Source organism: Triplophysa dalaica, chromosome 9 (genome assembly GCF_015846415.1).
Source record: "Triplophysa dalaica isolate WHDGS20190420 chromosome 9, ASM1584641v1, whole genome shotgun sequence".
In the NCBI taxonomy this organism is placed as follows: Eukaryota; Metazoa; Chordata; class Actinopteri; order Cypriniformes; family Nemacheilidae; genus Triplophysa; species Triplophysa dalaica.
The window spans coordinates 3,414,623-3,427,396 of record NC_079550.1 but is presented as its reverse complement, the minus strand read 5'-3'; the positions used below and the strand labels follow the sequence as shown (position 1 = coordinate 3,427,396).

At 41.5% G+C, this 12,774-nt stretch overlaps 1 protein-coding gene across 1 annotated transcript; it reads left to right on the top strand.

The window, feature by feature from the left end:
- Positions 1–1,048: 1,048 nt before the first annotated feature.
- LOC130428674 (putative nuclease HARBI1) lies at positions 1,049–5,233 on the top strand (the record flags this gene model as incomplete). Its single annotated transcript, XM_056756857.1, has 5 exons — positions 1,049–1,424; positions 3,580–3,958; positions 4,026–4,172; positions 4,777–4,883; positions 4,968–5,233. Coding segments are annotated over exons 1-5 (1,275 nt in total), but the record flags the coding sequence as incomplete, so codon positions are not given.
- Between the last annotated feature and the right edge of the window lie 7,541 nt (positions 5,234–12,774).

Genomic DNA, 12,774 nt, shown 5'->3' with positions numbered 1-12,774 from the left:
ATCCTTTCGCATCAAACACTTGGGCTGGCACCTCCGTAACGCCTAGCATTATCTGCAGTTGGGGGGGGGTGTTCTGGGCTCGAGCTGGTTCCGAGCCCGGCACACTTGCCCTAACCAGGGTAGAGTGCTTCAGGTTCGGATAGACCCGGTGGGGTCGGAGCCCACTCCTAGCACAGCACGCCAAATACGCATAACCTTCATATCCATGCTTTACCAATTCATCCTACAACCTAGCTGCTTATCTGCGAAGGTGAACTCGTGAAATGATCTTTTATTAACAAAGTTCTGGAGGAACCTAAGCATATAATCAGCCCACCGGTATACCAGCAGCAATCAAATATAGCTCAAGCATGTGACATCATCACAATCATCTCGGCTGGAACAACATCTGCAATCACAGCATTCACCCTATCAGCACAAGCAAGCTCCATCATAAATATACAAGCAGTCTCACCTGATGCTTCTCGCAAGTTCTACATCCCTCCTCCACCCCGGCTCCTCTCATTTTCCTCCCGCATGTCCCGCAGGACCCCCGGGGTGGTGTGTTCTGGGCTCGAGGTGGTTCTGAGCCCGGCGCAATTGCCCTAACCAGGGAAGACTGCTTTGGGTTCGGATAGACTCAGTGGGGAGAGGACGGCAAGCTGCACCCATGTGTCTTTCAATCCCATCGTCTCACACCCACGGAGATGAACTTCCACTCACTTCCACTTCACACTGTCCTATAACCCTGGGTCAAAGAACATGAAGCCAGATACACTGTCCCGTATCTATGCTAAATCTCCTCAGGAGGATTCTCCTCAACCCATAATCCCCAGTGCCAAGATCATCACCCCCATCAAGTGGGATCTGAGTCACAAGGTTAAGCAAGCAAAATCCAGAGAACCAGATCCAGGAGGAGGACCTGTCAACCATTTGTTTGTTCCCAAGACTGTCCGGTCACAGGTATTACAATGGGGACACTCCTCAAGACTAACCTGTCACCCGGGTATTGGACGCACCCTCGAATTCCTCCAGAGGCGGTTCTGGTAGCCTACTATTAAAAAGGATCATGGTTATAGTGGATAGGTTCTCTAAAGCCGCCAGGTTCATTCCCCTACTCAAGCTACACACAGCCAAAGAGACTGGCGAATTAATAGTGGAACATGTCTTCCGAGAATTCGGCATTCCTGTCTCGGACAGAGGTCCCCAGTTCTCTTCACGCTTCTGGAGAGCTTTCTGTCAATCCCTGGGAACTACAGTTAGCCTGTCCTCGGGGTTCCACCCGGAGTCCAACGGACAAACAGAGAGGATCAATCAGGACCTCGAGACCACCCTCCGGTGCATGGTGGCTAGCAACCCGTCTTCATGGTCTGAGTTCGTCATGTGGGCAGAATACGCCCACAATACCCTGAAATCATCTGCCACTGACATGTCAACCTTTGAGTGTCAGTTCGGTTATTCCCCCCATCTGTTTCCCGAACAAGAAGAAGAAGTTGATGTTCCTTCCACCCAACATTGGGTTTGGCATTGCCGCCGGGTGTGGAGTAGTACTCGCCTCAAGCTCCTTAAGACTTGAGGAGTCCTGAGGAGCGCTCCTGGATTCCAGCCAAAGACATCCTTGATGCGAAACTGGTTAGAGAACACCATGCTCTCAACTCCAGTCGTCTTGGTGGGAACGTCAGGAGCCGTTCTTAGAGGAGGGGGTCCTGTGAGGGTTTTGCTCTGGAGTCTATTGTTTGGACACTAGAGGTCACTATCGAGTCCTATTACTACACTAATCAAGACCTGTTATTGGGGTTATTCTTTGCACCTGTCTCCCCATTATGTTGCCTATTTAAGAGTCTCTGTATCTTTTAGTCTTTGCTTGGTTATTGTAACCGTTGGTCATCTCTAGCCTTAAGCTTTGTTGAGCTCCTTGATCTCTCTCGTGGTTTTCTCGAGTATCTCTTGTCATTTGGATTACTTTTGTTAAACTCACTGTTGATGTCATTTTTTGCCCAGAGGATTTTTTTCACATGAGTGTTTATGCGTGTTGGATTCCACCTACACCCTGTGGCTCTGTGGTAAATGGTCTGATCGCTATCTATACGACCCGGGTTCAGGCCTCAGCCTGACAGATACCTAGGTATTTAACGTTGTTTTTGACAGGTATGTTTTATAAGGTTTCTCATTTCAGAAATTGAAATAATTTCACATTTTAAAATATTAAGTTTTAGGCCTGAGACACATGAGAATTGTTTATGCAAATCCAGAGCAATACGTAACTGTTTTAAGTTTTCCAAAAACAATGTGGTGTCACCAGCTGTGTTATTTTGATTTCTCTATTAAATATGTAAATTTCTTTCAAGGTATTATTAAGACTAATTCTTAGGGAAAGTAACTCTGTTGCTAAAATATATAAAACAGGGAGATTGAACAATCCTGCCTAACACCACAATAGATGTTAAACATTTTAGAGGTGTCAAATTTAACTATTACTGAGCTATTAATATCTTTATAATAACATTGACACAATATTTATAAATGTTTTTTCCAAATCCAAATAACTCTAAAGTACGGAAAATAAATTTGTGTTCTATGAAATCGAAAGCTTTTTGGAAGTCAAGAAAAAGTACAATTCATCAGACTGAATTAAATCTGAATAATCCTGCAAATTTGGATTCAATTTATTGTCATTACACATATAACAAGTACAGTGTAACGAAATGGATTTAAGAAGAAAACTACAGCAAACATGAGGGAAGTGGAGAGAAAAAGAGATAAACATAATACACCATAGACAAGACTTGCAACAGGGTAAAATAATCCAGCTCCGGCATGCAGCCATCCGGTCCAGTGCCATTACGGCACCGTTCACAGATCCGCTTGTCAGGCTGGTGGTTCAAAGCCACAGAGGAGTGCGAGGGATAAGGTCCTAAAGTCTGTGTGTGTGTGATAGTTCTGAGTCTTTAGAGTGGGGGAGGAACGCAAGAGCGTCTCCCTGCAGTGCTCTCACTGGCTTAATTTTCCAGCTGCGGTCTTGAAGGCCGTTTCTGGAGCCGGGGAGCCGTAAAGATAAGATTGAGATTTGTTTAGTCGGGAAAACGTATTCCAATATGTCACGGCAACCCTCATTGTCAATTGTCGTTCTGATCTCTGATATTGCTAATTTTCCTTCGGTGAGAATCTGGATTTCGTGCTATCCTCTACAAATATTGCATCTATGTTTAATACAAAGTTCATATATCATATGTATTCATTCGTATTCATTCCTATTAGTATTAGCTTCTATTCACATAAGATGTGCCTTACTTTCTTGTTGTTTAACCTCGTTGAAAGTTGTATCATGTCTTATGTTGTCTTATGTTGATATAAGTATCTGTTGTTCTCCATACGTCGCTAACTCGGTTAGCTGGATTTGATTGTTGACGATTTGGCATGATCTTGGATTGTTTGGTTCTTGGACGCTCATCCTGGACTTGCTGTCATAGCAACAGGTCCATAAGCTTGAACCTGCTCGGGAGCAGGCTTACTTTATGTAAACAGGATTAGATTGCGGGTTTATAAGAGGAGGAGATAGGTAAGTCTATCGCAGCCATGTCTTGTCCATTTTTACGACAGCAACCTGTTGCAGAGCTTTTCGAATTAATCGCGTATTGCGGGATAGACAGGATCCTTTAGCGCAGCGCGATAGCGTCATTGTTGAGAGATACCGTTTTTCTCGTGAGGGTGTTATTTACATCATTCATTTGTTGGAACCACACATTACGTGTTCAACACGGAGGAGCCGGGCTTTAACAACAGCACAGACTGTGTGCATTGGCCTGAGATTCTTTGCGAGTGGCACTTTCCTTTACACTATTGGAGATGCAGAGAACTTGGTGAAAAGTGCTGTCTGTCGTGCCATTCGCAAAGTTTACCTGGCGCTCAAGCAGTTTTTAGGGTTTTTTGTGGTATTTCCAAGCCACTTAAGACCACAGGTTGTAAAGCAGGATTTTTTGCTATTGCAGGAACATTTATAATTAATGACATGCAATCACGACCATACCAATAAGTATGACTAACAGTATGTGTCCTTCAGGCTTCCCTAACGTGATTGGTGCCATAGACTGCACACACTTCCCCATCAAGGCCCCCCCAGGCCCCAATGAGGGGGATTTTGTGAACCGAAAGGGGGTTCACAGTGTAAATGTGCAGGTAAATTACGATTACCATTTATAATATTCCTCTGATTAGTAATATATTACTTGAAAAAACAGTAATGAAATCAAAAAGTATGCAGTTGACTGACTGAAAGAATGTAAACTTCTTATGTCCCCTTTTCTAAACAATATTCTACGGTTGAAGAGTCTAATTGACTGAACACACAGAGTTTCAGGCCTGGAGACAAAGTTTGACACAGACACAAGTGCTTGTTGAATCAGAGTCCAAAGTTTATTGTTAAGGACTAATACTTATAAGCTTGCATCAGGAAGCGTCATATAAAACCACCAAAACAGTGGAAAATAAACCAGACTTTCTGTTTAGTCTTTCCTCCTGAACAATCAGATATGATTACATATTTAATATTACAATAACAAAACAATTGTCCCTAGGCTTCATTAGGAACCTCGAGATGGAGAACAACAGCTTTCAATCCGATACAACTTTCAACGAGGTTAAACAACAAGAAAGTAAGGCACATCTTATATGAATAGAAGGGAATAATAAGATAAAGGAATGAATACATATGATGAATATTGGAATAAACACAGATGCAGTATTTGTGGAGGACAGGATGAAATCCAGATTCTCACACTGACTAAAATCTCTTAGATGGTGTGTGACTCTGTTCCATATCACCAATGTGGAAGCAAAATGGCCAGGATCAGTGCATGACTCAAGAATTTTCAGAGAGTCACATTTATGCACATTATTTGAACGTGGTAAGGGAACATACATTTCAAGGTCACAGTATTATACACAGTATTATGCTGAGCCTAACAGAACTTCATTTTTCCATTATACAGGGGATTTTGACGAGATCCTGCTTGGAGACAGGGGCTATGCCTGCAGGCAGTATTTTATGACGCCCTTCCCTGAGCCAAACCCTGGACCTCAAACCCGTTACAATGCATCTCTAGCCACGACAAGGGCACGCATTGAAATGACCTTTGGGCAACTAAAGGGAAGATTTCAGTGTCTGAAAAGTCTGAGGGTTGCACCTGACAGGGCCTGTGACATTATTGTTGCATGTGCCATTTTGCATAACATTGCCACCATCAGAAAGGAGAGGACCCCTGTGGTGGGGGTGCAGCCTGATGATGACCTCCAGCCAGTGCACTTGGACCAACCTAGTGGCAGAGCTGCACGGGACAGAATTGTGGAACACCATTTTTGAATTTAATAAAAGACAAGACAAATATGCTTAGTTCCTCCAGTTTTATTGAAAATATTCTTTATAAAGAAAAGCCAACACAAATCTATTACTGTGAAATACTTGTGCGAATGTGGCACTGAATTCATAACAGTCAAAACATCAGGCACAATTGGTGAAAACTTCTAAACTTTAAGTTCATATAAAATATGTTGCCATCAGTTATTAATCACAATTTTGTCTACAGTGTAGTAGTGTAGTTGTCTACATTATGTCCCCCTTCTTTTGTGCAGTTTTAGATAATACATCAACAATTTTTCCTGTTCCCAAGCAAGTGGTGGCTGAAGCATATGCAGTAAGTTGTGTTTTTCTAACTTTTACATCAAAAGGAAAGAGTGCAACACTTTGTAATACCCATTTATTTCCATTGCACAGGACAGTGAAGAAACCCTCTCAGATTGTCCTTTGGAGGAAGAACCTGCAAGTGCATAAATAACTGCACCCTAATTTGTATATACTTGTGTACCTATTCTTTCTGTCTGCAACATGAGTTGCAGGAATCCACACCTACAGAAAGGCTTCCAGAACAGTCTGCACAAAGAACTGCTGATACAGAGGTGGGGCAGTGTTGTACTTTTACTTTTGTTGCATGAGGCATATGTTTTGACCCATTTTTTCATCAAATTACACAGGGGGACATCCGTACCCTATATAAACGTCATCTTAAACAGAAAATTGAGTATTTTGAGTTGAAAAAAGACAAATTAAGAGGAGAAATAGAACTCGACAACTTGAAAAAGAGAAAAATTGCACTGGAGATAGAGTTGCTTCAAAAGCACCTTCAGACTAAGTGCAAATAAACTATTTCACACATAGTAGTATTTCTGACTTAACATAACTATCTCTTATTGCAGGCAAAATATGTGCAGCCTTTTTCTCTGTGCACCCAGATACTCAGCCTTTGTTAGCTTTTACATTTAAAGGACAGCAATATTCGTGGAAACGCCTTGCTCAGGGCTATGTAGACTCACCCGCTGTCTGTTCTGCTGCAGTGCACAGAACTTTGGCCAAAATGACTGATCTGCCTTCATCAGTTTGTGTTCTTCAGTTTGCAGATGACATCCTCGTGTCGGGGGAGACGGAGGTGGACTGTGAAAAAGCATCTGTGATAGTTTGCAATGTACTGGCTGAAACAGGTTTCAAAGCCTCGAAAGAGATACTGCAATGGGTCAAAACTAAGGTGACCTATTTGGGACCTGTGCTGATGCAGGGTCTCAGAGCAATATCGACAGATAGGGTCCAGCTGATAAGAAAGGTTAAGTCCCCATGAACAGTGCAGCAGCTACAAAGCTTTCTGGGACTAATTAACTGTTGTAGACAGTGGATACCTGATTGCGCGATTCACGATAGGCACCTGAGGGGTCTGATTGATCCCAAAGCCCCACCAAACACATCATTGGAGTGGACTGCGGAAGCAGATGAACATTTCAATGCCTTGAAAGCAGCCATCACAACCGCACCAGCATTGGGCCTGTGGGACTACACCAAGCCTTTTCACTTGCATGTTAGGGAGGCAGTGGGTGCATCTTTAGGGGTCCTGTTGCAACTGCATGGCTCAACATATAGGCCAGTTGCATATCTGTCTAAGAAGTTAGATAACATAGTCACAGGTATGCCAGCATGTCTTCGTGCTGTGGCTGCAGCTGCTCTGATTGTACAGATGGCTGAGAAAACTGTGCTGTCACACCCTTTAATATTATATGCATCCCATCAGGTAGGTGTAATTTTACACAACATGCAAACACAACACATGACAGCGCAACGACGCTCAGGTTACGAGGCTACTCTGCTGGCAACGAAAAATCTTAGCATTCAAACTACAGCAAACATTAATCCTGCTTTGCTGGGTATTTTGGGTATGGTGGACATGGCAGATTTTAATGTTGAACATGATTGCATCTTTGAACTGACCACCTCTTACTCTTCTAGGTTCGATCTGTTGGATACGCCCCTAGAGGGGGGAGAACACATTTATGTTGATGGGTCTTGTTCAAAGCCCTCTGACGGTGTCTACCTTTGTGGCTATGCTGTGATTTCCGATTTAGGAGAGGTAAAAGAAGCTTTTGCTCTAGACTACAATTCGGCTCAAGCAGCAGAGTTGATAGCATTAATACGGGCCTGTGAGCTGATGACAGGAAGGAGAGTAACAATTTACAGAGACTCTAAGTATGCGTGGAGTGTTCTTCACCATTATGCCAAAATGTGGGAAGCAAGAAGTTTCAAAACTGCTGATGGAAAGCCAGATGCAAATCTGATAGGACAGTTAAATGAAGCAGTTCAGCTTCCGCTCGAAGTGGCCATAGCAAAGGTCAAGGGTCACGCTTCGGGGGAGGATGAAAAGACTATAGGCAACAGAAGGGTTGATGAAGCCGCAAAGGTAGAAGCCCAAGCTCAGATTAAATCACCATTTCATCCAAAAAATGAAAGTCAACCAACACAGGGAGACTTGGAGCATTGGAGCAAAAGTGTTTGCACTCCTGACAAGGAAGGGATTATTAGAGATGGACAGGGTAGGATAGGACTACCAAAATTAGGGTTAATTATCCTAATTAGACATTACCATGGGTTATCTCATACCAGTTGTGCAAAAGTAGTTCAAGCAATTAATCAATTGTATTGTATAGCCGATGTTCATAGAACAGCAAAGCTTGTTTTGGATGCATGCTTAACATGTGCTCAGGTAAATCCGCACAAATCAGCTAAGCACGATGCATTGTAACTTCCGGAAACTCCTTTTCAACAACTACAAATTGATTTTACGCACATGCCGCCGATAGGAAATATAAAATATCTTTTGGTAATTATTGATAGATTCTCAAAGTGGCCTGAAGCATTTCCATGCGCAAGAGAAGATGCTAAAACAGTGGTAAAAATCTTAACGAAAGAGATAATCCCACGCCATGGTATACCGGGCACTATAAAATCAGATAAAGGAAGTTCGTTTATTTCAAAGGTAACACAGCTCTTAGCAAAAACGTTGTCTATTGATTGGCATTTTAATATTCCTTACCATCCGTAAAATGCAGCAGTCGTGAATTGAACACTGAAAACACGACTAACAAAAGCTGTAGTCGAAACAGGAAGAAAGTGGGTTGATTTATAGTCTTGGCAGAAATAAGAATGACTCCATCTTCCACGACCAAATTGTAACCATTCGAGGTACTAATGGGTAGACCTTTCCCGACCCCGTGGTCAAAGGCAGCATTTCTTCTTAAGGTGATCTGTAGGTGATCCAGGAGGAATACGTGACTTCCCTAGTCGAAAAGTTAAATTCTATATGTGCTGATGTTTCTTGTGCCTCGCTCTTCCCTCAGAGCAGGCTACTCATAACTTTGTTCCAGGACAAAAAGTCTTTGTGAGGAATCTGAAGCCAACAAAGGTTGGAGAACCAAAGTACCACGGACCAGCGACTGTGATTGCCGTAACACGGACAGGAGTTCTGACGGACTACCAGCCACAGTGGATACACGCTTCCAGACTGAACTTGTGTTCTTCAGGAGAGCAGCCAAGCTCCAATTTAAAATAGAATCTCAACAGGGGATTCACCTTACTACACCTCAGGGCGGAGAAAGCACTGACTAAGCTGTGGAAAGAACTACCTTTCGTGAGGTGGGGACCACCCAAAGCAAGAAGATAGAAGGCCCATTGAGCCAATAGTGCTGACTCTGTAGCTTCCCCTGAGGTGCATTGAGGGCCAAATTCTATTCTAAAAAGGAAAAAATTGTTATCCTAAGTGCAAATTTCCCATGGAATTCTTAGATATCCATTCCTATACTATGTGCACACTTACAGAAGCCCTTCTTGTGTTTGGCCCAGATATTCTTAAATGATAGAACCTAACAGGCCATGGCACCCGTTCAGTCAGCCAGGTAGACTGCGTGGAACAAGGATTATTCTAATCCTGATAAGTATAATAATCACTTGTATATTCCTAAATCAAGAAGTAAAATTAGAGAGAAATGAACAGTTTACAACACACATGATTTTAAATGATGATGGTAAATGCGAGATACCAAAACAAATGTCTCTAATAGTACAAATCACTCTGAATATTCAAGAAGGAAAACCACACAAAAATATGCAAATGCTACTATCCTTTTATTAAAGATTTTGTATTAACACCTTGTTCTTTAAAGGGACACAGGACTGCTTGTAAAACCGTTGGTCTGAAAGTGGCCATTGTGAGAATCTGGATTTTGTCCTGTCCTCTACAAATATTGCATCTGTGTTTAATAAAAAGTTGATATATCATATGTATTCCTTCGTATTCATTCCTATTAGTATTAGCTTCTATTCACATAAAATGTGCCTTACTTTCTTGTTGTTTAACCTCGTTGAAAGTTGTATCATGTCTTATGTTGATATAAGTATCTGTTGTTCTCCATCTCAAGGTTCCTAATGATGCCTAGGGATTATTGTTTTGATATTGTAATATTAGATACGTGATCATATCTGGTTGTTCAGGAGGAATAAGACTAAACAGAAAGTCTGGTGATTATCCACTCTGGTGGTTTTATATGACACCTCCTGTTTCAAGCTTATAAATATTAGTCCTTAAAACAATAAACTTTGACACAGACACAAGTGCTTGTTCAATCAGAGTTCAAACTTTGTCTCCTGGATCCAGAAACTCCATGTGTTCCGTCGACTAGACTCTTCAACCGTAGAATATTGTTTAGACAAGGGGACATAAGAAGTTTACATTCTTACACCTTCCCAAAGCTGTTAGAATCTCCCTGATAACAACCATATTTCGATTAATAGTCTCAGTCTCAATGCTGGCCGCTCTTCCCACAGCTTCACTCGATATGGGCAGCCTTGTGAGGCTTTGGACAGCTGTTCCCGTTTAATGAATTCGTCGATAACCTTGGGCAAAGCCTAATCCAAACAGCACAAGACCTGTTATCATGGTTTCAAATAGGTAAATATCTTAGATGTCCTCAACTGAAAGAGCCGCCAGACACACGATCCGCCATCTCTCCCACCCGTCCATCGTGTAGCCAGGTGCGACCTTTCCGTCAGGGCAGACGGGTTCCCCCGAACCCAGTTTTCTCGTCGAGAAAATTTGGAAATTGCGTTGAGAGACCAGTTGATCAAATCCATAATTTTCCAAGTTTGGAGGGCAGTGCAGAGAGAGTCTCTCAATAGATGAGACGAGACGAGACAAGAGACAAAGAGCAGGGAAAATAAGGGCAAGGAAGGAGAATGAGAAAATGCAACCGCCTCCGCTGAGAGCCAAACGAGAAGGGATCCAGTACTAAACGTTTCTTATTAGATATATGACACCATGAAGCCAGACTGAGATTCTGATATGATATCATCCAAGTCACTATTTTACCTTTTCGCATACACAGAAGCTAAAATCTTGTAGTCCAAGGATAACAAACTGATAGGATGCCAATTGTCGATTAATAACAGGTCCTTGTCAGGCTGTGATGATTCCCTGTTTCATTGTAGTGGTCATGTCTCCCTCACTAATACATTCTTTAAACATGTGAAATAAAGGCAACTTAATCATTTCCCAAAAATGAACATAAAATTCTACCGAAAGCCCATCAATACCGGGAGATTTGCCTTTCTAATATGAAAACAGGGCATGTTTAATTTCGTATATTTATAGATCAGCATCACACAAATGAACAAATTCAGTTTTCATTACTGCATGCTGAGCTTAACAGTTTCTAAAAATTGTTCACACTAGTCAAAATTAAGTTTAGAAGTATAAAGATTGCTATAAAATGTCGTAACACATCATCATTTTTGGGGGATTTTTAAAGATCAAGTGATAGAGGTTACGGAAGACGCAGGCTGTTATCCGTTAGGAACTTGCAGCATTTAGCAGCACTCCAGTTAGTGTCACGAATGCGACGTACAAAGAAGAGTATTATGATCAATCTGGCTTTAACATCAGATCGCTTTGGACCAGTATCTTTCTGAAAGTTCATAAGAAATATTAAATGAGAACTCTTAAATCATTACCACAAGTCCTTCCTGTTATCACCAAACTAACTATCGGGTCATATTACCACTTCACCTTTATTCCCTGAAGAGTAAAACACAGGCTACCTCCTACAGCGCCACCATCTTGGCCAAGTCTGAACACGTAGCGCTATGTGCGAAGAGACTGTCAAAAATACGTTATCAGGTCACAGGCATTACTATTCGAGGGAAGATTGATTGATTCCACGTAGTGCGCATGCGCCCCCGCTAAAACCACTAGCGTCAAAATGACAGCTCGACAGCCAAGCGTTCACTCATCGTCTCAGGTAAGTTTTTCTTTTAAATCAGACATGATTAACAGTTACTTATTACTAGTAACAGATTGGATTTTTTCAGTTTTAGATGGCCATCAGCTGGACTTAGACTATTTTCAGTATGTTGTCAATCAAGAAGTGTTTATTTGGTCATCAGCCTCCACTATTTGTGACATGCCAAATTATATTTTGGATACTCTCATGAATGTACAACGAAAAATTAATTCAGCTTTCTCCCGGGAGATACTCCCAGTTCTTACGAGGGAATGTGGTGGTGGAGCAGGTCGACCTAAGTTTATTGTTTCCATGGAAATGCTGTCTCTGCTCATTGAGATGTCTTTATAAGTTTCTTGTATTGCAAATATTTTAAGAATTAGGACGGTCAACAATCTTCCGCCGAATACGTGACTTGGGTTTATCTGTAAAAACTATGTATATCATCATGTCTGACAATGAATTGGAAAATGCCATTTTATCCATCAAAAGAAGACTACCAAATGCTGGATATAGGATGGTAAAAGGTTGCCTGCAAGCAGACGGATATAGAGTTCAATGGAACAGTATAAAAGAATCCATGCACAGAGTGGATGCCAGTGGAATTTTGGAAAGGATGACACAGCTGGGGTACATTGTTTAGAAGGTCATATTTTGTGCAAAGTCCATTGTCCTTAGTCCATATTGAAATGAATCACAAGCTCATAATGTATTGTCAGCCCATATAATTTTATGTACCAAAAGTGCAATACTATTTTATATATGGTTTTACTTTCAAGGTACAACATCATCATATTCGGTGGGATAGATGGGTTCTCACGAAAAGTGAACATGTTTATTTCCAATCCAGTGGGATGCATGTAGATAGATAAACAAAATATAAATATCTATCTATGTTTGAAATGTATTGAATATAATCCTTTTTTTTTCATAGATCATGTACTTGGAACCAGCAGTATAAATGGTTTTCCTGCTCCTCACTTCGTTGTTTAGTTCAACATGTATTTCTATTTTCTTAACATAATGGGCGGTTCCCGGACAGGGTTTAAGACTAGTCTTAGATTAATTTTATTGTTAGAGGGGTCTTGTTTGAAAACTACTCACACTGACATATCTTAAAATATGTCAGTGTGATTGATTTGTCTCAAGATG